The following is a 26,894-nucleotide window of genomic DNA, read 5'->3' as shown; positions in this document are numbered from 1 at the left end:
ATAATGAGTCAGGGACTTCCCTGATGGCTCAGTGGATAAGAATCTGCCTGCCAATGCAGGGGACACAGGTTCAATCCCTGGTCCAGGAAAATTCCACATGCCACAGAACAACTAAGGCAGTATGCCACAACTACTGAAATCTGCATACCCTAGAGTCAACAAGCTGCAAAGTCCATGCACCTAGGACTTGTGCTCCACAACAAGAGAAGCCACTGCGATGAGAAGCCCATACACCGCAACTAGAGAGTAGCTCCTGCTCTCTGCAACTAGAGAAAAGCTCGCACACAGCGATGAAGACCCAGCACAGCCAAAAATAAATAAATAACAATGAGTTAGGATGTTCAGGACCTGGGGAAAAGAAAGAGCCTGTACTACTCCAGGAATAAGAACATAGTGGGGGTGGGTGGGATGCAGTTGGCAGTGTGGGGGGAGATGCTGAGCGGATTTTCAGATAATGAGATTTATTTTCAAGGACTGAACATGCGAGTGATGGAGTCAAGATATTGCTGCTGTGCACAGATGCCAAGGAAAGCTTCATAGGATGACTGAGCAGAATGAGAGAGCAGTGGGTGGTGGTGGAGCCCATGCATCCAGGTCACAGCTGTATGTAAGTTCAAGTAGTTTTCTCCAACAGTCCCCAGGAGCTCCAACGGAGAGGCAGATCATTAATACAACCAGGTCAGAGGTGTTGTCTAGTGAGTGCTAGGGAAGAAATGGAGGGGGAAATGGTAACCCACTCCAGTATTCTTGCTGGATAATCCCATGGACAAAGGAACCTGGCAGGCTATAGTCCATGGGGTCATCAAGAGTCAGAGATGACTGAACGACTGAACATGCACGTGTATATAAGGAAGAGAAAAGAAGAAGTCTGCTGAGAAGACTGTCAAGGAAATGGTTGCAAAGATGGAACCTAGAAATTAAACTGGGTGGAAAAGGAAGCAAAAGCAGAGGGGGCAGATACAGAGGGCAGATGTCCGTGGGCTAGAGGTTCAGATAAGGGTGAATAACTGGTGCTTTAAGAGTGTGGGAGTGAGAAAGCAGGAATGCTGTAGGCAGAGAACAGGAAGCCTGCATGCATGATTGCTGAAACAGAGCCTTTCCAAGAGGCAGCCAACCTTGGGGGTGGCCAGAGCAAGGCTTCTTCTGCCTGGAGTATTAATTCCTTGTATTCAAGGTGATAAGTAAGTGTAAATATTAGTCATTCAGTCATGTCCAACTCTTTGCGACCTTTTCCAGGGGAATCTTCCCAACCTAGAGATCAAACTTAGGTTCCCTGCATTGGAGGCAGATTCTTTACTGCTGAGCCACCAGGGAAGCCCATGTTTCCTGATTAAACCATCTTTAATCCATCTTCGTATTCCTAGCAGTACTGAAAATGCTACATGGAAGGTAATGATAACCTTGGGAAGGGAGGAGGCTAAATTATGAGGGATGTGGGAGACCTCAGGAAGTCCCTGTGCAGTAAACCTACTTGGGGTTCCATTCAGTCAAAAGTCTCAGGGAGCTAATGAGACAAAGGAGCAGTGATGCACACTGGGCAACAGGACTCCCCAAGTTCACTGCAGCCCCAGGTCAAGTGAGCTCTTTAGGAGCAACTGTTGCCAGTTAACGTTTTCCAGTCTTAAAGCACACATACTCACTCATACGGCTTCCCAGGTGGCGCTAGTGATAAAGAACCCATGTGCCAATGGAGGAGACTTAAGAGATGTGGGTTCAATCCCTGGGTCAGGAAGATCTCCTGGAGGAGGGCATGGCAACCCACTCCAGTATTCTTGCCTGGAGAATCCCATTGACAGAGGAGCCTAGTGGGCTACAGGATCACAAAGAGTTGGACACGACTGAAGCAACTTAGCACAGCACAGCATTCACAACCAACAATCCCTGTTGGATTATCTCTACAGTCAGAGATTCAATGGCAGCAGTGGAAGTGAGGTCACTCTCATAAGGAAGGGACAACTCCTCATTAGGAAGGGAATGACATCTGTGGACGGGACAAGGAGGGCAGCACTGTATCTGATGCCCTCCTTGGTCTTTTCAACTCACTCACTGAGTGCTTCCTGGAATCCTTTTCAGTGATAACTCAGCCAGTTCATTGAGTGCTTGCCCTAAGCAAGGTGTCACAGGAGAAGGCAAGGTGGACAATTTTGTCATGGCCCCCTAGGAGCTTACAGACTGGTGGGGAGGGTCAGCTATGTTCCCAAACTGTCACACCCAAAGAGGCTCCCTAGTAACCAAGAAGGACGTTTGTCACCTGGGGAGATGAAAGGTTTGGTTCTGAGTATCCATGTAACGAGTTTGTTTGCTTGTTTGTAGGCTTGCTTTCTCATGACTTAGAACTTAAAAGAAGTCAGAGGAAACCTCCCTGTCCTGTGACAACGGGAGCCTGAGGTGAATCCGATCGTACTCTTGATGCTTTAAAATAATGTCTCCTAGGAAATCACCCTCTGAACAGAAAGAGTTAAGGAACTTGCTGGAATTCACAGAAACCAGCCAACTCCTGAGAGCTGGGTATCTACAAGATAACATAAGAGCTAAGTGGTCTGACAAAACCACGTGTGCTCAGCCAGCCTGGCTGCTGTGGATTCAGAGGAAATGTTGAGAATGTATTCCTTTTTCCCTCCATCTCCACTCACACCAGGCTAGTCCCCTTGTCAACAAAGTCATTTATAGAAAAGACAACAGGCAGGGCTTCCCTGGTGGTCTCGAGGTAAAGAAGCCACCTGCCTATGCAGGAGACATAGGTTCAATCCCTGATCTTGGAAGATCCCTCATGCCTCGGAGCAATTGAGCCCATGTGCCACAACTATTGAGCCCACATGCCCTAGAGCCTGTCCCCTGTAATAAGTCCACCCACCCCTGCAATGAGAGAAAGCACTCAGGCAGCAATGAAGACCCAGTGCAGCCAAAAACAAATTAATTAAATTGAAAAAAAAAAAAACCAGCAGGGAACTGATATCAAGTGGCAGGAACTGTGTGAAGAACGTGGCCCCTGGCTGACACTGAGATTTCAGAGTCCTGGGGTTTCCCAGGGGCACAGTGGAGCGCCTCATGCTCTCTCCATCTGAACATACAGCGTGGGTGGGAAGATATTGAGCCGGATGTTGGGTACCTGCATGGGAGTCTGTGCTTTGCTAGATCTGGGCTGGACCCTGGGCCAAGCTGGTCCCTTGGCCATCAGCTGCCCTGGGGAGCTCGGGAAGAGATGCCTGATCAGGACATCACAGTGCCTTAAGCCCCTGTGAAGTAGGACCCTTTTGGGTAAGGTTGCTCTCTGGACTGAGCAAGCAATTTTAGAAGGAACTCCAATGCGGAACTGAGAGAGGCAGGGAAACTTCCCCCATCAGCCAAAGTAGTACAATCTCCCTGGCAGGACCCAGGGACATGAGCCACCCACCCAGAGGCACTGAATTGAATGATACTAACTTTCCAGGTCCTGCATCCTTTGGAGAAGGAGGAGTAAGACCTAAACAGAATCCAGAGAGAATCAGCCATCTGGAACTTGCAAAGGATGATCTGATTAATCCCCAGTTGATCAGCAATTGTTCATCACATACCCTGGCCTGGGGACACAATGCGAATACAACTGGTTTCGATTGTCAGTAAACAGCAGATCCTAAACCAGTCCATTCTAAAGAAAATCTACCCTGAATATTCATTGGAAGGACTGAGGCTGCAGCTGAAGCTCCAATACTTTGGCCACCTGATACGAAGAGCTGACTCATTGGAAAAGACCCTGATGCTAGGAAAGATTGAGGGCAGGAGGAAAAAGGGGCGACAGAGGATGAGATGGTTAGATGGCATCATTGACTCAGTGGATATGAGTTTGATCAAACTCTGGGAGACAGTGAAGGTCAGGGAAGCCTGTCATGCTGCAGTCCATGGGATCATGAAGAGTAGGACACAACTGAGCAACTGAACCACAACAAATTTTGCATTGGGGTATAGCCGATTAACAATGTTGTGATAATTTCAGGTGGACAGCAAAGGGATTCGACATACATATACATTTATCCATTGTCCCCCAGACTTCCCTTCCATCCAGGCTGCCACATAACGTTGAGCAGAATGCCCTGTGCTATACAGTAGGATCTGAAGCCTTTTGTAGTTTCTCCAGACACCATATTGCCAAGGCCAGCGCTGCTCTTCCTCACAGTCTCTTGTCCAGAGTAAGGGGATGCTCACCCCACTCCTTTCCTGGCATTCTCAGGTCCTCAGCCCTGCCCTGCACTAAATGACCCTTCCCACCAAAGCCCACAAGTCCCCCAAAAGCAGCCCGGTGTGCAGCCTGGAGCATATGCAGCCCACAGAGAGCTGAAATGTGTTTCTCTCCCTCCTCTGGCCTGGCTGTGTCCCTGAGTGTGGAGAGAAAAGTGAGACGAGCTTCATGACAGTTTATATGTGCCCCAGGACTGCCGTATTCCATCTAAAATTGTGGATGTTTGCAAAACTCCTTGAGGACAGCCATCATGTCTTGTGTAGTTGTGTTACCCTTCCTCTGTGCATATACACACATACACACACAAACACACATCAAACTGGGTACCTGGTATATTGAATGAATGAAGGACTTTACCTGACCTGACGTGACCTGACCTAAACTTTCTCACCCCAACTTGTCATCAGCTCTGACTTCATCTTCCTAGAATTCCTGCATTTTCAGAGGAATTTGAAAAGCCCTCAAGAAACACTTCAAAATTGTCCTTTCGGAGAAGTTGGAGCACCTTTCCAGAAATTTGCCTCTAGGGTATTTCTGGTGAGACCCAGATCACCTGTTTGTGGTTATGGGGAGAGCTTCCATCATCTGCCTGTCCCAAAACTAACTTCATAAAAGGGTCAGAGTTCCCCACAGAAGCAGGTGGGCCCTGCTCTGACACAAGACCAAGCAGTAAGGTACACACTGTGCCTTCATGACAGGAGCTGAGCTTCTCCAAGAGGGTAACACCCCTGACTGGGCCCAGAACCACTCTCCTGCTCTAAGAGTCTGGGGGGCCTATTTATTGCTGAAGAGTTGGTTCTGGGCTGGATATTGTGCTGCTGATGAATCTCTGCTTTTCATGCAAGGAGATTCTTTTCTAAGGAAACACTTCCCCATTAGAGGAAGCTAGCACAAGATGGAAGCAATGAGGGCGGCATGGTGTGATCACTCCTGACTTTCATGCATTTGGTCAACCAACATCTGTGGAGCACCATTATGTGCCAGGCACAGAGGTCAAAGCTGTAATAATCCCAAGCCTGCAACAGGTACATTAATAGTAAGGAACTAAATTGATGGCATCACTGACTCAATGGACATGAGTTTGAGCAAGCTCCAGGAATTGGTGATGGACAGAGAAGCCTGGTGTGCTGTAGTCCATGGGGTCACAAAGAGTTGGACATGACTGAGCAACTGAACTGAACTGAAATGTCCATCAGCAGATGAATGGATAGAGAAGATGTGGTACATATGTACAATGGAATATTACTTGGCTATAAAAAGGAAGGAAACTGAATCATTTGTAGAGATGTGGATGAACTTAGAGTTTGTCATATATGGTGAAGTCAGGAAGAAAAAAATACAGTATGTTAACACATATATGTGGAATCTAGAAAAAATGGTATGTGCATGCTAAGTTGCCTCAGTTGTGTCCGATTCTTTGCAAACCTATGAACCATAACCCACCAGGCTGCTCTGTCCATGGGATTCTCCAGGCAAGAAAACTGTAGTTGGTTTCCATGCCCTCCTTCAGGGAATCTTCCCGACAGGGATCAAACCCACGTCTCTTATGTCTCCTGCATTGACAAGCAGGTTCTTTACCCTAGCACCACCTGGGAAGCCCATAGAAAAAAATGGTATAGATGACCTTATTTGTAAAGCAGAAGTAGAGATACAGATGTAGAGAACAGACATGTGGGCATAGGGGAAAAAGGGAGGATGGGGTGAACTAGGAGAGTAGGGTTGACATATATACACTACCATGTGTAAAATAGATAGCTAATGGGAAGCTGCTCTATAGCACAGGGAGCTTAGCTCAGTGCTCTGTGATGACCTAGAGGGATGGAGTGAGGGGGACAGGGTGAGATAGGCCCAAGAGGGAGGGGATACATGTATACATATAGCTGACTCACTTCATTGTACAGCAGAAACTAAAGAACACAGTAAAGCAATCATGCATGTGTTAGTCACTCAGTTGTGCCCAACTTTTTGCAACCTCATGGACTGTAACCCACCAGGCTCTTCTGTCCATGGGATTCTCCAGGCAAGAATACTGGAGTAGGTTGCCATTCCCTTCTCCAGGAGATCTTCCCAACCCAGAGATCGAACCTGCATTGCAGGCAGATTCTTTACCATCTGAGTCACCAGGGAAGCTCCAAAAGCAATTATTCTCAAATAATGAAAAGAAAAAATAGTAACAGAGACAAGCAAATAAAACATAATGAAGGAGGTCTGCAGAGGGTGTTAGAGGCACATCATAGGTAAGAAGGGTACCCACCACCCAACTTGGGAAGAGACTTGTCATGGAGGAGGCAAAGCATGAGCCTTAAGGACTAGGGTCTGGCCAAACTCCAAATAGGAGAAGCAGGTTTCAGGCCAGAAAGAACAGGTTGTACCAAAGCCCAGGAAGGTCATCGCATTCAAGGGACTGCAAATAGTTTGGAAGGGCTGAAGCGTGGGCTCAGAGAGGAAAGCAGAAGACTCCATGATGGGACTTGTCTGCTCTACTCAGGAGCGAGGACTCATCCACAAAGGGGATGGGAAGCCAATGACAGGATTGAAACAAGGGCTTGGGTCCCAAATTTGTTTTGTGATCTCTATGGCTGGTGTGTGGGGAATGGATGGATGGAATTTCCACGGCAGCAAATGAACCAATTAGGACATGATTGAAATAACCTAGGTGAGAAGGGAGGAAGACTTGAACTGTAGTGAGGTATGGGGATGAAGAGAAATCTACAGACCCCAGGCATTTAGGAAGCACTCAAGAAAAACCCTTTCTATGAATCGATGGTGAATCATGAATGGAGGGATGGGTGAGTCCTTGGGTGGTGATGACAGGGATACTTTCTGATTGAATGCCTTTTCCAGTGAGAGAGGAAGTGGGGAAGGGGAGTGGAGGGCTTCCTCTTTTTATTCTAAATATTTTTGAATTGTTTGAAAATCTTAAAATGAGCATATGTATTAACAAAGGGCTTCCTAGTTGGTGCTAGCGGTAAAGAACCCGTCTGCCAAGGCAGGAGATGTAAGAGAAACAGGTTCGATCACTGTGTCAGGAAGATCCCCTGGAGAAGGGAATGGCAACCCACTCCAGTATTCTTGCCTGGAGAACTCCATGGACAGAGGATCCTGGCAGGCTACAGTCCACATGGTTGCAAAGAGTCAGACACGACTGAAGCGACTTAACATACACATATATTAACAAAAATCCCAAGAAAGGTATTGGGATTTTTTAAATATTTATTCATTTCTTTTTTTTTTATTCATTTCATTTTTTTTTTTTTCTGTGTTGGTTCTTAGTTGTCACATGTGGGCTCTCCAGTTGTGGTGTGCAGGCTCACTAGCTGCAAGGCATATGGAATCTTAGCTCCCAGACCAAGGATCAAACCCACATACCCTGCATTGGAAGGCAGATTCTTAACCACTAGACCACCAGAGAAGTCCCAAGGATATTGGGACTAGTACTAGCATATAACTTTCTGCCTGTGCACATCATCAATTAACCTTCATCATTTCTAGAACTACCATGTCAAACATCACTCTCTATAAAAACCTAATTTGAAAAACGGGTTCTCTGTGACAGTTCCACTGATGCTTTAAAGGGAGATGTGGAAAGAATTTTCTAGCCTCCTAATATTAGGGTGAGAAAGAAACTCCACGTCAGAGGTTGGTGAATTCTGTAATATCTATCCACTGTATTGAAGTCTGGGCAGAATTGTTATAACACCTTTATACAATCAGACATCCTCGTTCAGTAATTAGGGGAGATAATCACCCGGAGTTTGGGTACTAGACTTAAGCAATACACCCAATAAATCCTGAGTGACCTTGCTGAGAACTTCCTCTCCCAGAAAATAGAAAACTCAGTTCTAGCCAATTCGGAGAAAATGAGTCAAGAAGTGAAATTAAGTAAGCCATAGAAGGAAGTGGCCAAATCACCTTTGATTATGTAACAACCAGCTGGTAGAATACACAACAGAAAGTTTAGGAGAGATGCATTTTATCACAGATTTTAGGAGAGAAGTATTTTTTAGCATTTTTTTTTAAGGCATAAGATTCTGGGGGTAGAAACCCTAAAGGGATTGTTTTAACAATGCTATAGCAAAGTCTTAAGGAAAAAGGATAGGACAGAGGAAATCAGGCAACACAGCAGCCGGAGCAGGTGAGAAAGTGAAGAGGAATAAGGAAGATATTCAGAAAAGAGAAGAGAGAACTGAGAACTCAGCTGGAAAGTACCTGTGCTGCCCTGAGAGAGGGAGAAAGACACAAACTCACACAATTTATCACAGGTGGGAAAAGGAGGGAAGAGTCCACCCTAACCCTACTAGGCCAGTGTAGAAACACTTAGGGGAAAACACGCGATCCGCCAGGATGACATTGTTTGCAATATAACCGAATTATTGAGAAAGGAGCCTAAAGATGGACACCATGGACATCACAGGAATGGGGCAAGAAGTGTTCACAACAATAAATTAAGTGGTTAAAAAAAAAAAAAGAGGATCTAGTTTGGGTTCAGCAAACCCATATGTAAGTCATGATTTCAACACTTACTGGTTGTTTGGTCTTAGATAAATTACTTCTGTTAGCCTCAGTTTCCCTATAGGTGAAATGGATCAGTACTATTTACCTTTCTGAGCCATCAGGGAAGCTTAAAGGTAAATAGTGAAGATTAAATAAGATAATGAGATTAAGGTGACTGGTACTTCAGTTCAGTCACTCAGTTGTGTCCAACTCTTTGCGACCCCATGGACTGCAGCACGCCAAGCTTCCCTGTCCATCACCAGCTCCCGGAGCTTACTCAAACTCATGTCCATCGAGTTGGTGATGCCATCCAACCATCTCATCCTCTGTAGGTGCCCAATAAAAACAGCTTTTTTCCTGCTTTTTTTGGCATTATCTTTTTGAGTTATAGTTGCTATACAATATTATATGTTACAGGTGTACAGTAGGCTGTCACAATTTTTGTAGGTTGTACTCCATTTATGGGCTTCTCTGGTGGCTCAGTGGTAAAGAATCCACCTGCGATGTGGGAGACTCGGGTTTGATCCCTGGGTCGGGAAGATCCCCTGGAGGAGGCAATGGCAACCCACTGCAGTATTCTTGCCTGGGAAATTCCAGGACAGAGGAGCCTGGCAGTCTATAGTCCATGGGGTGGCAAAAGAGTCAGACATGACTGAGTGACTAAATGACAACAATAACTCCATTTATGGTTATTTATAAAATATTGGCTACATTCCCTGTGTTGTACAATATATCTTTGTAGCACATTTTATATCTAATAGCTTGTACCTCTTATTTCCCCACCGTTATACTGTCCCTCTCCCTTCATCTCTCCTCACTGGTAACCATTATTTTGTTCTCTATATCTGTGAATCTGCTTCTTTTTTTGCGATATTCACTAGTTTGCTTTTTTTTTTTTTTTTTTTTTTTTGGCCACACCGTGCATCACGCATGATCTTAGTTTACTGATCAGGGATCAAACCCACGCCCTCTGCAGTGGAAGTGTGGAATCTTAATCACTCGGTCACCCAGGAAGTCCAAGATTCCACATTTAATTGATTGTAAACAGTATTTGCCTTTCTCTATCTGACTTATTTCACTAAGCATTCAGTTTAGTTCAATTCAGTCGCTCAGTCGTGTCCGACTCTGTGACTCCATGGACTGCAGCATGCCAGTCCTCCCTGTCCATCACCAACTCCCAGAGTTTACTCAAACTCATGTCCATTGAGTAGGTGATGCCATGTAACCATCTCATCCTCTCTCGTCCCCTTCTCCTCCTGCCTTCAATCTTTTCCAGCATCAGGGTCTTTTCCAATGAGTCAGTTTTTTGCTTCAGGTGACCAAAGTATTGGAGTCTCAGCTTCAACATCAGTCCTTCCAATGAACACCCAGGACTGATCTCCTTTAGGATGGATTGGTTGGATCTCCTTGCAGTCCAAGGGACTCTCAAGAGTCTTCTCCAACACCACAGTTCAAAAGCATCAATGCTTCGGCACTCAGTTTTCTTCACAGTCCAACTCTCACATCCATACACGACTACTAGAAAAACCATAGCCTTGACTAGACCGACCTTTGTTAGCAAAGTAATATCTCTGCTTTTGAATATGCTATCTAGGTTGGTCATAACTTTCCTTCCAAGGAGTAAGCGTCTTTTAATTTCATTGCTGCAGTCACCATCTGCAGTGATTTTGGAGCCGAAAATATAAAGTCTGACACTGTTTCCACTGTTTTCCCCATCTATTTGCCATGAAATGATGGGACCAGATGCCATGATCTTAGTTTTCTAAATGTTGAGCTTTAAACCAACTTTTTCACTCTCCTCTTTCACTTTCATCAAGAGGCTCTTTAGTTTTTCTTCACTTTATTCCATAATGGTGTCATCTGCATGTCTGAGGTTATTGATATTTCTCCCGGCAATCTTGATTCCAGCTTGTGCTTCATCCAGCCAAGCATTTCTCATGATGTACTCTGCATATAAGTTAAATAAGCAGGGTGACAATATACAGCCTTGACTGTACTCCTTTTCCTATTTGGAACCAGTCTGTTGTTCCATGTCCAGTTCTAACTGTTGCTTCCTGACCTGCATACAGATTTCTCAAGAGGCAGGTCAGGTGGTCTGGTAGTCCCATCTCTTTCAGAATTTTCCACGGTTTATTGTGATCCACACAGTCAAAGGCTTTGGCATAGTCAATAAAAGAGAAGTAGATGTTTTTCTGGAACTCTCTTGCTTTTTCTATGATCCAGCAGATGTTAGCAATTTGGTCTCTGGCTCCTATGCCTTTTCTAAATTCAGCTTGAACATCTGGAAGTTCACAGTTCACGTACTAAGCATAATACCCTCCAAATCCATGCATGTTGTTGCAAATTTCATTCTCATTACGGCTGAGTAATATTTCATTGTGTACATGCACCACATCTTCAGTATCCATTCGTCTGTGGATGGACCCTTAGGTTGCTTCCACATCTTGGCAACTGTAAATAATTCAGCTAATGAACACTGAGGCTGTGTCTTTTCAAATTAGTGTTTTGTTCATTTCAGATATATACCCAGGAGTGGAATTGCTGCGTCAGTTTTATTTTTAGTTTTTTAAGAAACCACACTGTTTTCTGTAGTGGCTAAACCAATTTACATTCCTACCAATAATGTGGTAAAAGTGTCCCCATTTCTCTCTATCATTGCTAATATTTGTTATTTGTTTTCTCTTTGGTGATACCATTCTGACCTGTGTGAGGTGATATCTCCCTGTGGTTTTGATTTGCATTTCTCTGATGATTAGTTGTGTTGCCTGTTGGCCATCTGTATTCCCTCTTTGGAAAAATATCTGTTTAGATCTTCTGCCCACATTTTAATCCAGTTGTTTGTTTTTTTGGACCTTGAGTTATATGAGAAAGGACAGCTTTTTTAAAGTACTATCTCTAAGTTTGCATACAATAAAAATGGTGTAATACAATGGTATGTGACAGGGACACGCACCCTTCAGTCTACAGGCCATAGCCAGTTAAGCCCATCTGTTTACATATTACCCATGGCTGCTTTCTCACAACGATGGTTGAGTTGAGTGGTGCAACAAAGCCTAAAATACTTGATACCTGGCTCTTTCTACAGAATGTTTCCAGACCCCTGGTATAAGTTGTATCAGAGTGTTATGTTTATGGCCAGCTCTCCTATACCCATTATGTGTGCAAAGAGATATAAAACACAAAGTCCTTGGTAACTGTCTCACCCACCCATGGTTTTTCTGCTAGATCTAAAGGAAGGGCAAGTGTTCACTGGGTTCTCAGAGGTGAAATAAGATCTCAGCCTATAGGGAGAGTCCACTGGAGACCATATACCTCACTGAATTGCTCCTCCTGCTTAAATATCTAAGCCCTCCTTGTTCTAGATCTGGAGAGAGGATGGAGCATCCCTGGAGTCTGTCCCCTCTATAAGTACTTGGGTTCAAGGGGGCAGGAAGCAGACCCAACTAAGATGATGCTCTGAGAAGAACAGAGGTCTCAAACCTAAAAATCAGACTTCCCAGTCCTAAATAATACCCAGTGAGCGACTTCACTTTCACTTTTCACTTTCATGCATTGGAGAAGGAAATGGCAACCCACTCCAGTGTTCTTGCCTGGAAAATCCCAGGGATGGGGGAGCCTGGTGGGCTGTTGTCTATGGGGTCGCACAGAGTTGGACATGACTGAAGCGACTTAGCAGCAGCAGCAGAAGGAAAAGGAGTCATGTATCCATGGTGACAAGTGTGGCTATATAGGACATTGTTTACACTTTCGGATACCAGAAAGACCTACAGAAATAATGGAAGGAAAATGACAGACTCTTAGGAACAATATTAGGAAGTCAATGCTGAGGATGAGAAGGGACTTGGGGAAGATGGTAGGGTTGGTCATGGCCTCCAACATAGAGCAGACATCACTACATGTATCATGACAATATAAGAACTAATCCATGATTATTTTGCCTGTCTTCTTGTTCAAACTGAGTGAAGACCATTTGGGTGAGACCAACCTTATTAAGAGAGGCTAGATGCCCAAGATGAGGCATAAGATGATACCAAGGCACACGCTGCTCTAAGTAAGGCCAGTCCTGTTTCAGAGGAATGACTCGGCAGGGTAGTGGGCAACTTTGAGCTGAGAAGAGCTTGAGTGACTCAACAGCTGAAGAATCTTCCAAGAGCTGAAGCTCCCTATGACATCCAGGCTTGCCAATCTCCCACTTCTGCTTGGTCCATTCCCAGGCATCTCCATCCCCATCGTCATCACTGTTCCAGGCCCTCCCTCTGTGCAACTACATCTGTAATGAGATGTTTTCTGCTTACTGGGGACCGGAAGGAAGTGCTGGGGCCTGAGTCGTCCTCTTGGAAAGACTGTTTTTAATACAGGCGTTGTGCAATCTGTGAACTTGACACAATAAGAGGTTTCACTTCCTGAGATGGACAGGATGCTGCCAGGTTTTGTGTCCAGGCCACAGGGCTGGGATGAGACAGGGCAGAACTGTAGAGTTTATTACGTCAAGGGGCATTGCCCCACGGCTCCAAAATTTCCCTTGAACAGAAAGAATGAGGGCTCGTGCACCCTGGATACTGATGGATGAAGAAGATGGAGAAGTAATTTTATTCCTGACTTCTATCTCAAGTCCCAGAAACAGAACGGATTCATTCAGAAATGATGCTTGAGTCCCTTGCCTACTTCTCTTACTGCCGCTGGTTTTTGTCTTCCTTCACTTGGCCTCTAATCATATCACCAATTCTGATTCTCTGTCAGGAGAACCCACAGAGCTACCAGACTACCAGGTCCCCAGCATAAAGAGTCTGAGGAAGGTGGTAGTTCTTTCAATGAGACTTGAGGACCAAGGGTTCATTTCCAGAGTGGAGCCTATGATGGCAAAACAGAGTCTGCAGAACCAGACCTCCAGTTTTATGAGGGCTTAGACTTAGGAAATGACTACAGATCCCCAAACCCACAAGAAAGGGATGTATTGAACAGGTTGCAACTTTTAGATTCCATGTGGAACATACAACATTCCGAAGATAGGTTTCTTGCATCTGCCTTCCTGATATCAAGATTTGTTGTGATTGTTGTTTAGTCACTAAGTCATGTCTGGCTCTTTGGTGACCCCAAGGACTGTACCCCTCCAGGCTCCACTGTCCATGGGATTTCCCAGGGAAGAATACTGGAATGGGTTGCCATTTCCTCCTCTAGGGGATCTTCCCAAACCAAGGATCAAACCACTGTCTCCTGCATTAGCAGGCAGATTCTTTACCCCTGAGCCACCTGGGAGGCTCAATATCAAGATACTAGGGGCCCAATGAGAAGGCTGGCTGGTGAAACCATTATATGATCCTTGCCCACGGGAAAGTCTATTTTCCTCCTGCCTGCGAAAGTCAAAACCTGTCTCCCATGAACCTCGCTGAGCAAAGTTTTACTGCCAGAACTTGCACATCACAATATGCTCGTCCCAGCTCTGAGAGTTCACAAGCTCCTAAAGGAACCTGGTAAGTGAGCCAGGTTCCGATTCAGTGCTCTAAGTGCTATCGGGTTTCCCTGGTGGCTCAGTGGTAATTTTGCCTGCCACTGCAGAAGACACAGGTTCAATCCCTGACCCAGGAAGATCCTTCATGACATGAAGCAACTGAATCCGTGAGCCACAACTACTGAACCTGTGCTCTAGAGCCTGGAAACTGCAACTACTGAGCCGGTGTGCCGCAACTACTTAAGCCCGAGTTCCCCAGAGCCTGTGCTCTGCAACAAGAGAAGCCCACGCACCAAATCTAGAGAATAATCCCTCCTGGCCAAAGCTAGAGAAAGCCCATGCACAGCGATGAAGCTCCAACACAACCAAAAATAAATACATAATAAATTATTTTTTAAATATGCTATAATATAGGTGACAAAGGGGGTAGAGAAGGCATTGTTCTGAGACTCCATGTGCCAGTTTTGACCTGATTATTTATTCATTCATTCTTCCAGGGCTACCCTGGAGCAGTACCCAGGCAGGCATGCTTCTGATGTCTGAGTTAAACAAAGTCTGGTGCAAAAGAGAAATAAAGAAAACAGTGCCATTTACAATAGCATCAAAAGCAACAAAATACTTAGAAATAAATTTCTAAGAAGGCGAAAAGACCTGTACACTGAAAATTATAACACATTGATAAAAGAAATCAAAGACATGAGTAAAGGGAAAGATATCCCATGTTTCGAACTAGAATAACTAGTATCTTTTTTTCTTTTTTAAAATGTATTTTATTTTTAATTAGAGGATAATTATTTTACAGTATCGTGATGGTTCTGCTAGACATCAACATGAATCAGCCATAGGTATACATATGTCCCCTTCCTCTTGAACTTCCCTCCCACCTCCATCCCCATCACACCCCTCTAGGTTGTCCATACTACCTAAAGCCACCTATAAATTCACCACAATTCCTATCAAAATTCCAACAGCAGATTTCACAGAAACAGAAAAACAACTCAAAAATGTGTATGGAATCTCCAAAGACATTGAATAGCCAAAACAATCTTAAAAACAACAAAGCTGAAGGTATCACACTTTCTGATTTCAGACTATAGTACAAAGATATATATCTCAATTTAGAGATATATAACATGCACAGAGTCAGACACAACTGAAGTGACTTAGCAGCAGCAACATGTATATAAAAGAATATTATTTAGCCATAAAAAAATAAAAGGAGAAAATCTTATCTTTTTGACAACACAGATGAACTTGAGGGGCATTATGCAAAGTGAAATACATCAGAGAAATACAAAAGCTATAGATCTCACTTATACATGGAATCTTAAAAAAAAAATAATAAAAGCAAAGCTCATAGGAACAGAGAAAAGAATAGCAGTTGCCAAGGGCTAGGGGGTGAGAGAAATGGGAGATGTTGGTCAAAGAGTATGTATGATACTTTCAGTTTTAAGATAGCTAAGTTCTGGGAATCTAATGTACAGTATAGTGATTATTATTAACTATACTGATACGTAATACAGTATAGTTAATAATAATCACTATACTGTACATTAGATTCCCAGAACTTAGCTATCTATACTGTATTACGAATCACGGAGAAGGCAATGGCACCCCACTCCAGTACTCTTGCCTGGAAAATCCCATGGACGGAGGAGCCTGGTAGGCTGCAGTCCATGGGGTCACTAAGAGTCGGATATGACTGAGCGACTTCACTTTCACTTTTCACTTTCATGCATTGGAGAAGGAAATGGCAACCCACTCCAGTGTTCTTGCCTGGAGAATCCCAGGGACAGGAGAGCCTGGTGGGCTACCATCTATGGGGTCACACAGAGTCGGACACGACTGAAGCGACTTAGCAGCATTACGTATCATGTGGGCTTCCCTGGTGGTTCAGGTGGTAAAGAATCCACCTGCAATGTGGGAGACCTGGGTTTAATCCCTGGGTAGGGAAGATCCCCTGCAGAAAGGAATGGCAACTCACTCCAGTATTCTTGCCTGGGAAATCCCATGGACAGAGGAGCCTGGTGAGCTACAATCCATGGGGTTACATGACTGAGCAATTAACACTGCACTGCGCTGTATCATATAGCTGAAAGTTGCTAAGAAGGTAAATCATAAATGTTCTCAACACCATGTGTATATATATGTATATATATACACATATAGTACATATGTATATGTGTATATATGTGTAAGTTTATGAATGGTTAAACTTTTTGCTATGTATGTATATATATATATATATATATATATACTCACCCATATATATATAAAATCATCAACTTGTATACCTTGTGCTGTACTCAGTTACTCAATCATGTCTGACTCTTTGCGACCCCATGGACTGTAGCCCACCAGGCTCTTCTGTCCATGGAATTTTCCAGGCAAGAATACTGGAATGAGTTGCCATTTCCTTCTCCAGGGGATCTTCCCAATCCAGGGATCGAAACTACATCTCCTGCATCTCCTGAATTGCAGGAGGATTCTTTACCTCTGAGCCATTGAGGAAGCCCCTGTTGAACACCTTAAACTTATACAAGGTTAATATAAATTGCATTGCAATAAAACTAGAGGGAAAAAAAGGTCTAATGTCTAATAACTCTTGGAGCTACCAACAGATATAGTCTCAGCTGAATATTCTTATTTAGAAATTTTTTGCTTCTCAGACTTAACAGAAAAAAAAAAATTCTGTTAGGCATAAACCATCTCTGCAGTTGTTTTGTAGCCCCACCATGAGGCATGCGGGATCTTAGTTCCCCAACCAAGGATCAAACCTAACCCCGTTGCAGTAGAAGCGCAGAGTCTTAATCACTGGTCCTCCAGAAAAGACCCCAACGTCTCTGCATTTTAAAAAGGGAATGTGATTATGCAACTTATTCACAATCTTTTCAAACAGGTTCTCAATCCAGGTTCATTTCACTGTCCATCAAATATTAATATTGATTCCATATGCAATTGGCTAGGATACCAGCACCTGGTCAGAATGGGTTGGATGAGCTTGTCTCCAAGGGTCCCCCAGCTCCATCTGAAGCCTGCATCCCTGCACAACTGTGTTTTCCTTGCCTCATCCTAGCAAGATCAAATGTCTCCCCAGAGGCTTCATTAATTGACCCAGAGCCTCCAAGGTAGAAAACAGCATGATGGGTTCGGAATTCACAGGGTTACTGTCACTTCCCTATGCTCACTTATTCATCTCCAAGTAAGAAGTTTCCTAAACTTACGTGCAAGGAGTGAGCGAGGAAGCATTTTTGTGCGTGTGCCTCTGGGTGTCCTCCGTTTGTCCCCGGAGATTCGAAATTAAAACATCCTTCTTACCTAGGAAAACCCGCTACTTTGGTTTCACATCATCTGCACAAAAGTTGTCAGAAAAACCAACATATATTTGCATGATGACACATTTGCAAGGATGTGTCACAGTTGGCTCTCACTTGCCCTCCCAAGGACTGGAGAATTATTTCTCTCCCAGTTACCATCAATCCTTTTTTTTTTTAACTTGGTTGTGAAATCAGTTAACCAAAGGGGAAATCTCTCAGCTCTCCACTTCTGCTTTTGAAGGCCATAAGATAGGTAGGAGAAACCAGCAGACAGTATACCCGCTTGGAGGCACAGCAAGCCACCCAGGGATCCTATTCTCTCCAGCCAGCCTTCATTGCCCAGGTACCACTTTAATTCTTCCTGCTGACTAGGTCTTAAGGGAGTCTCTCTCTCTCTTTTTTTCTGTCTTCCTCCCTCTCTCCTCTCTTCCTTCTCTGCCTGACAGCTGGGCTTTCTGCAAAACTGCCAGCTATGTATAATACAATAACTTGCAAAATAATAGGGGAATTAATACCACTTATCTAGCAGCTGGCATCTGAGAGCTCAGGATCCTACCTTTCCCCCAGATCACCTAAGAGATCTGCTCCTGGTTTGGGCTTGGTTTAGCAAATGCTTTACTCTGGACCCCTGTGGCTCAGCTTGTAAAGAATCCAACTGCAATGTAGGAGACCTGGGTTCGATCCCTGGTTTGGGAAGATCCCCTGGAGAAGGGAAAGACTACCCACCTACCTACTCCAGTATTCTGGTCTTGAGAATTGCAAAGAGTCAGACACAGCTGAGTGACTTTCACTTACTCTGAACCCAAACGATGACTTTCATGCATTCACTCATTCATTCGAAAATGGCTTCTTTGCTTGCCTGCCAGGTACAAGATGCTGAGGGCAAATCACATGTGAAGAAGGCAGCCCTCATGGGGACTGGCATGGCAAATAGTCACTCATTTTTCTCCTCTTTGCACAGGTTTCTGAAACAGCCATGGCAACCGTACCTGAACCCATCAATGAAATGATGGCCTACTACAGGTCAGTGGGAAAATTGATACCAATTGTGTTAGCAGGGCTTTCCTCTCAAGAGTGGATTTTTATATGTGCTTAGAGACCAGATTCATCTCCCAAACTGCCTCTTACAGTGGCAAGCAGGGTTCCAAGTCAACCTGGTTTAAGGACTGATGTCCCACTGCAAGTCCAGCCATGGCACCCTTAGGCCACCCAGATGCTGCTTCAGGGGCTTCCTGCAGATGGAAACAGGAAGAAAGATTCCAAGTGGACAATCCAGTGCATCCCTTGGCAGATTTGGCTTAACTGAGAAGGAAAGCTCAGATTTTCACCAGGCTGGAAGTTAGGTCTCAGGATACAACAGAGAGCTCAGAGAGCAATGGGTACCTGCCCTCCTCCTGTGCTGTCCCATGTATATTACCATGGCAACTACCTGCTTCAGGCAGCCCTAAGGAACACTTTGTTTGCAGTTTCCTATTGCCCAGCTTCCCAGGTGGCTCAGTGGGTAAAGAATCTGCCTGCAATGCAGGAGACGCAGCAGACATGGGCTCGATCCCTGGGTCCAGAAGATGCCCTGGACAAGGGCGTGGCAATACTCCAGTATTCTTGCCTGGAGAATCCCATGGACAGAGGAGCCACAGGATCACAAAGAGTCAGACATAACTGAAGCAACTTAGCACACATGCATTGATGGTGAAGATTATCAACAGGGAAGAAAAGCTAATCTTGTCCAGGAGATGAAATTGAGCAATCTTTCTGTTTTTATTACAGTGACGAGAATGAGCTGTTATTTGAGGCTGATGGCCCCAAACAGATGAAGGTGAGTCTTTGGGTTTTGATCCCAACATGTTGAGGGGCTCTGACAGAGGAAAGACTCAAGGGAAGTGTTCTGGGCTGGTTTGTTCCTATGGAATTTTGTGATAAAATGACTTTCTCCTCTTCCAGTGAGACAAATGGAAGCTGGCCACTCTGCAACTTCCACGCCACCAGTGTTTCACTGAGTCTTGGTGATGCTGGCCATGCTTGCAGAGGCTTTTAGAAGGGGAATTTAAGTAGAGATAGTGCTTGTTGTCTCTTCCAAGCAAATTTAATTCTTCTTTTAGGAGAGGTGTTCAGCTCTAAAAGTGATGAAGTTACATTAATCACTTGAACTGAACCTGACCCAGAGAAGATGACCTTGAGAATGAATATGTCCACCTCCTTTAAGGGTGGGATTGTTTTTTGCTCCCTGAAGTGGAGCTTAAGGACAACAAGTCATGATGTAAACAAAAAGTTGAGTTTGGGAGTTATGAGAAAATTATTCACTTGCTGTTGGATCTTGAGCAAGTCATTTTACCCCTTTGATCCTAGTCTGAATAATAAGGGTCATAAGCAGGATGATGTCTGAGACCCTAGCATCCTGCAACCCTTGGCTCTGAGATATTACCAGCAGGAGCTAAGTTTATCTAGCAGAGGAGTGTTTCTTTGTGTGTATGTGCTCACTCACTCAGTAGTGTCAGACGCTTTGTGACCCAGAGAGCATTGTTGACCCTCCAGCAGTCCCTCCTCTTCTGTAAGTGTGATAACTCCTGTAATCTAATAACTCTCTCAGGTAGTTCAGCCATCAGCCTTGCTGGCGCAGTTGTACCAATTAGCAGGCAGCTGTTCTCTCTGATGTTTTTAGTTCGTGACAACCTCCTCCAGCCTTATCAAGCATTCCTGTCTTGCTGAAAGTTCCTTTCTTTAAAGACTTTAAAACCAGCACAACTGGTTTTCTCCAGCCCTAGATGGAGCCCAGTTTCTCTGTCCAGCCCTCCCTCCCACAGTCTCATGCAGCATTCTGGCTCTCTCTCCTGGGGCCTCTGCTCTGGGCAGAATGTCCCTCCCACTCAGCTTTCCTCTGTGTTGTTACAGGTCTCTTGAGCTGTCCTTCAAACTTTTAAACCATTATCATGCCTTGCAAGCAACTTCAGTTAAGGCTTAATGCAGTTAAACAGTTTCTCTGAATTGAGGAACTATTTCATAATAGTAACCACTTTTTTGCAGGATGCTTATGAGAAAGCATTTGAGAAAAAGATTGTATAGAACATTGTTGATTGGGCAGAGGCATATTGAAAATCTGATCATCATAGCCCTGAAAAATGAAATACATAACATTGGTACATTAGGCTTCCAAAAAGATAAATAGTGTTAGAAGGTGTAAGTTTATGGTTAGGTGGAGCATGTGTAAGAAAAGATAAGGTAAGAATGGATTTATTCTAGAAGAATGTTGTATACTGCATTAGAAAGCTTACATTATGGTTTAGGGTCTGCCTCTCACTGGCCGATGTTTTTGGATAAGCCACTTAACCTCTCTGGGTTGCAGAGAGATGAAAGTTTATCTTTAGAAGCTCTGTTATCTCTTCCTTGGGCTTCCCAGGTGGCTCAGTGGTAAAGAATCTGCCCACCAATGCAGGAGATGCAGTGGGTTTGATCCCTGGGTCCAGAAGACTCCCTGGAGGAGAAAATGGCAACCCACTTTAGTATTCTTGCCTGCAGAATCCCATGGACAGAGGAGCCTGGCTACAGCCCATGGGGTCTCTGAGTGTCGGACATGACTGAGTGGCTGAGCACGCATGAATCTCCTCCTTCCTCCTCTCTCGCATCAAAACAGAAGTTGTCTGGCCCAACCACCTTCCCATGCTGACTTCTTTGGTCTCTTCACAGAGCTGCATCCAACACCTGGACCTCGGTTCCATGGGAGATGGAAACATCCAGCTGCAGATTTCTCACCAGCTCTACAACAAAAGCTTCAGGCAGGTGGTGTCGGTCATCGTGGCCATGGAGAAGCTGAGGAACAGTGCCTACGCACATGTCTTCCATGATGATGACCTGAGGAGCATCCTTTCATTCATCTTTGAAGAAGGTACCTAATGAGAGCTAAGGGCAGACATGAGATCGCTGGTCATTTCCTTCTCAGAGGCCATAACTCAACAGCTAACACTCCCCCATCCCCGAGGCTGAAACCCTTTAAAAGTAGAGGGCCCAGTAATGAGAGGAAAACAGAGACATCTAGAAGCTCAGTTAATCATCTCTTCAGTTGAAACCAGTCTTTTTTTTGTTTTGTCTTCCATCAGATTGATTTGCTCCCTTAAAAGATTTTTTAAGGAATTCTTCCTTAATGAAATAATGATGTAACTGGCTAATCATGCTATGCATCCTAAAATTATGGAAGCTTTTTCCGAATTTACAGACTTGCATAAAATGGTACCCAAAATGTTATATTTCAATACACTACTGTATAGAATCCAACTTGGTGATGGTTTCACTCTCCTTTTTAGTTGTTGAAACTATTCTTAAAATAGGACCTTGATAACTACTCATATTTGCAAAGCAGCCAGTCATTCTGTATGCTTTCATTTACATTATATCCTGTGAATCTCAGGATGTCCTTGTTGGGCCACATCTGTTGCCACCACCATTTTACATAAGTGACCCCATGGCTCATCCACAGCAAGTAATAGAGCTGAAGTTTGAACCTACATCTTAGGGTGCCAGGCCCAGTGTTCTGACCCACCCCAACTTCCTCTCCACTGATGTAATCAAGCCTCAGCTAGGCATGCTCAGAAGTTCTCCAAGGAAACAAATTCTGCCTCCCATAATCACCTGGGAATCTCCCTAAACAAGGTCTGTGCTCCACATTTCAGAGCCTGTCATCTTCGAAACGTCCTCCGACGAGTTTCTGTGTGACGCACCCGTGCAGTCAGTAAAGTGCAAACTCCAGGACAGAGAGCAAAAATCCCTGGTGCTGGCTAGCCCATGTGTGCTGAAGGCTCTCCACCTCCTCTCACAGGAAATGAGCCGAGAAGGTACTTGGGGACTTTGTCTCTTTTCTTGGCCTCCTCGTTGCTTGCTAATTCTCTACATTTCAACAGAGCAGACCATTAAGGAAAATGATCCATGGCAGTGAAATAGCATATAATAAAGAACATGCTGGGGCTTCCCAGATGGCTCAATGGAAAAGAATCTGCCTGTCAATGCAGGAGACATAGGTTCAATCCCTGGATCAGGAAGATCCTCTGGAGAAGGAAATGGAAACCCACTCCAGTATTCTTGCCTGGGAAATTCCATGACCTAGAGGGCTATAGCCAAGGGGGTTACAAAGAGTCGGATATGATTTAGCAACTAAATAACAACAACAATAATGAAGGACATGCAAACATTTTGTTTGGATTCTAGTGATGAGACCACATTGAGTCCCTTAGTACATTCATTTTTCAGCAACAGAGGTGACTCTGAGAAATTAGACTGCTCCAGCAACCCCAGGACCACTGCCCAGCCGAGTCATTTAATGGCAGTGCTTCTGTTAGAGGTCATTTGATGGACATGACCTAACTGCCTGTGGGTTCTTTCTTCCGGTTGTTGGGGTTGAAACTAGAATGGTGAGGAGATAATTTGTCCCTCCTCATTCTCAACCCTGCCCCCTCACCCCTAACATCCTTCCCATCCCAAACCAGATGGTTCCTTAGAGGGAAACCTAACTGACAAGCAGGAATTTATATCTCTCTACTGTCACTGGCAACTTTTTTATTTTTAAATTTTTCTTTATTTTTGGCTGTGTGGGTTTTGTTGCTGTGAGGGCTTTTCTCTACTTGTGGTGAGCTGGGGCTACTCTCTAGCTGTGGTGCATGGGATTCTCATTGCAGTGACTTCTCTTGCTGTGGAGCATGGGCTCTAGGGTGAGGGGGCTTCAGTAGATGGCTCATGGGCTCTAGAGTACAGTGTCAGTAGCTGTGACGCACAGGCTTAGTTGCTCTGTGGCATGTGGGATCTCCCCAGACCAGAGATCAAACCCGTGTCTCCTACATTGGCAGGCAGATTCTTTACCATTGAGCCACCAGGCAAGCCCATGTCACTGGCATTGCTTCAAGTCCAGGGGTGGCCCACGGGTTGCAGGAATCTGTCTGGCACTTTGCCACTATGGCTGAACCCTGTATGCAGGGGCATAACCAAGGGGGCAGCTGAAAGGAACAGCCAGACTGTTCTCTTCAAAGGGTGCTGACCTTGAAGAGAGGCATCCCTGAGGGAAAGCATCCTGGTTTCAACCAAGCCAAGACAACCCTGTTTGTTTAGAACAGTGTTGTGAGCATGACCTTCGGGCCTCTAAGTGAGACAGCTATAACTAAGGAAGACTAAAAATGCATGTCTTTTCTTTGGAATGCCTTTTCCCAGCTAAGCTTCTCCTTTCCCAGGTTCTTCCCACTTTCCTGTTTATAGTCTTGAAACAGATCCATGACCAGTGTCTTTCAGGAGCCCAGCTTTATCTCTTTTCTCAATTTTCATGTTGATCATACTGTTCTATTCTTGTGGACTGGTCAGGGACATGAGAGCTTTCTCCTATTTTTAAAAATTAGACCCCCTGATTTTTCATTGCCACTATGAGGAGTCTCTGAGAAGCCCCCAGACCATTTGAGGGAAAAACCTGTTTCAAGAAACTGAAGCTGCTATGATCTGTGGGATTACCCTCTCTGTTAGGCTGTAGGAACTTCAGTGTGGGTTGCCATAAGAACCTCAGTGTGGGTTCCCACAGAGGATGCTATACTGTATTAATCTTGGGCTTGGGGTCCAGGGATTGGGCTGACCCTGCAGTGCCATATCCCTGACCACAAGACCCCTCTCCTCTCCCCAGTGGTGTTCTGCATGAGCTTCGTGCAAGGAGAGGAAAGAGACAACAAGATTCCTGTGGCCTTGGGTATCAAGGACAAGAATCTATACCTGTCTTGTGTGAAAAAAGGTGATACGCCCACCCTGCAGCTGGAGGTGAGTGAATACCAGGGGCTGAAGGCCCTTCTCAGGCTCTTCTGGGGCATCCCTAGCCATCACTTACTTCAAAGACAACTAAATATCCCCCTTCCCCAGAACCTCTGGGAGTAGATCTACATGATAATTTTGCATAAATGGAAATCAATTTAATGTAAGTGTCAAATGCATGTAGCTTTCACTCCCATTACACAAAAAGTAAATTATTCTGCAGATTTTCTTCCGTCTTGCCACCCAACAGATTATACATTGTTAGAGTTCCTCCATTTGATGGGACTTCCATGGTGGCTCAGAGGTAAAGAATCTGCCTGCCAACGCAAGAGATTCCAATTAGACCTCTGGGTCGGGAAGAACCCCTGGAGTAGGAAATGGCAATTCACTCCAGTATTCTTGCCTGGAAATGCTATGGACAGAGGAGCCTGGTGGGTTACAATCCATGGGATCACATAAGAGTCAGACACTTCGGAGTGACTAAACAACAGCCACCATTTGATAGATGACACTTTGAGGACTTAATCGGTTCAAGGGACCAGTCACTGCCATCTCCACTACACTCCCAAAATCACACCTCCTCTTCCCACCAGTTTTCCCAGCAAAAATTTCATGTCCAACTTGAAGTCATTCTAGCCAGAGCCATGAGGAAAAACACAGGATAAGTCCCTGGAAACTAGCTACACCTAGAAGCTTTTACCTAATTTTCACTTTTGAAAACATTTCCACCTATATTATACACCCTAGCCTTTGATGCTAAGTTTCAGAGAAGGATAAGTGTGCCTTCTGTCACCACACAGAAGGCCGGGGTCACAAAGACAACTCAGGAGTCTGGCTCCTGGACCTGAGCCCTGCTAATCCATTTTTAAATGACCCAGAAAACAACTTTGTCCAGACCAGGGTAGAATGTCTTTGCCCTTTCCTTCTTAAAGATGTTTATTTCTGTTTTGCTGCAGGAAGTAGACCCCAAAGTCTACCCCAAGAGGAATATGGAAAAGCGATTTGTCTTCTACAAGACAGAAATCAAGAATACAGTTGAATTTGAGTCTGTCCTGTACCCTAACTGGTACATCAGCACTTCTCAAATCGAAGAAAGGCCCGTCTTCCTGGGACATTTTAGAGGTGGCCAGGATATAACTGACTTCAGAATGGAAACCCTCTCTCCCTAAAGAAAGCCATACCCAGGGAGTCCACGTGGGCTGAATAACCCCGAGGACTGGCAGAAGGGAAGGGAAGAACATAGCTGCAGCCTGAACTTCACTGTTGTCTGATCCATGCCCGACTGCCTTCCCTGCATTAGTGCTTAGAGATCTCCACATGGCCGGGAGGAAAAATCTCCTCCTCCCAGAGCCCATCCTCGGACCCCATCCACTGAGCCACCCCTCTCTCATTTCTTCTACTCACTCAAAGTCAGCCTGGCAAAAACCATGGCACACTAGTTTCAAAGAAATCCTCTGTCCTTTGCACCCAGCTTCTGATGAGCAACCGCTTAACTATTTATTTATTTATTTATTGATGGGTTAGTCTATTTAATTTAGTTCCAGGGGGCCTAGAAGCAGGCGCATCCGTGAAAAATCCTAGCCTTCAATAACTACGGAACCAATTTCCTTTGGGTTAGAGTGCCATCCTTCTGTCAAGTCCTTTCACCAAGCCTGAAAGCATACAAGCTCAGATTATTTAAATAGAATTATTTATGAATAGCGGAGAAGGCAATGGCACCCCACTCCAGTACTCTTGCCTGGAAAATCCCATGGACGGAGGAGCCTGGTAGGCTACCATCTATGGGGTCACACAGAGTCGGACATGACTGAAGTGACTTAGCATAGCATAGCATTTATGAATAGGGAATAATGATCAGATTGTTCAATGATTTTGAAATAAATTTCACTGAAAACAAATGTTTTTTCCACATGGTCATTGACTTGTCTCGGATCTGATGTAGAAGAGTAAAGATGAATGGAGTCATGAGCCATCTCCTTGGGGAACTAGAAACCCACTCCTCATTACTGAATGCAAAGTGCTTAGGAACATCACTGGCCAGCAAAGACCAGCTTAAACACCCTTCCCTTTCACTTCTGTTATTCAACAAAAGTATATATGGCACACAAGTTTCCTCTGAAAAACAGGATCAGCTAAAGTATTATAGGGAGTAAGGGCTGGTGGTAACAGCTGCCAAGTGTTTCTCTATTCATTTATTCAACAAACGCGTCTTAAGCCAGTGTTATGTCGTAGGGGCTGGGAGTACAGAAACCAGAAAGGTAAGGCCGTGGCTGCGCGGGTGCAGGAGGGCCTAGAGGACCTATCCCACCTTGAAGGTCAGGAAGGGCAGCGGTGAGGAGATACCCCTCGTCCAAGGCAAGGAGCAATGGCTGCGCTTTGCTGGAGCAGCCGTGAAGAGATACCCCACGCCCAAGAAAAGAGAAACCCAAGTAAGACGGTTGGTGTTGCAAGAGGGCATCAGAGGGCAAACACACTGAAACCATACTCACAGAAAACTAGTCAATCTAATCACACTAGGACCACAGCCTTGTCTAACTCAATGAAACTAAACCATGCCCGTGGGGCAACCCAAGATGGGCGGGTCATGGTGGAGAGATCTGACAGAATGTGGTCCACTGGAGAAGGGAATGGCAAACCACTTCAGTATTCTTGC

General features: G+C 44.8%; 2 protein-coding genes across 3 annotated transcripts in view; one reads left to right on the top strand and one right to left on the bottom strand.

Annotated features, from left to right (window-relative positions):
- Window positions 1–17,831, bottom strand: part of IL37 (interleukin 37) — a 70,896-nt gene extending 53,065 nt beyond the window's left edge. The window contains exon 1 of the mRNA XM_025261130.3: window positions 17,384–17,831. Coding sequence (XP_025116915.3) covers window positions 17,384–17,408 — 25 coding nt within the window. The 5' untranslated portion in view covers window positions 17,409–17,831. The remainder of the gene's footprint in view (window positions 1–17,383) is intronic.
- On the top strand, window positions 17,720–26,139 carry IL1B (interleukin 1 beta). Of its 2 annotated transcripts, XM_025260560.3 has the most exons (7): window positions 17,720–17,819; window positions 18,438–18,499; window positions 19,244–19,292; window positions 21,158–21,356; window positions 22,138–22,299; window positions 24,120–24,250; window positions 25,198–26,139. In XM_025260560.3, exons 2-7 carry the CDS (start codon window positions 18,453–18,455, stop codon window positions 25,408–25,410), a joined length of 801 nt encoding a protein of 266 aa, XP_025116345.1. In that variant the 5' UTR covers window positions 17,720–17,819; window positions 18,438–18,452; the 3' UTR covers window positions 25,411–26,139.
- Window positions 26,140–26,894: the final 755 nt, after the last annotated feature.

The sequence above is a fragment of the Bubalus bubalis genome, chromosome 12 (genome assembly GCF_019923935.1).
Source record: "Bubalus bubalis isolate 160015118507 breed Murrah chromosome 12, NDDB_SH_1, whole genome shotgun sequence".
Classification (NCBI taxonomy): Eukaryota; Metazoa; Chordata; class Mammalia; order Artiodactyla; family Bovidae; genus Bubalus; species Bubalus bubalis.
This window is presented reverse-complemented; position numbering and strand designations above follow the sequence as displayed.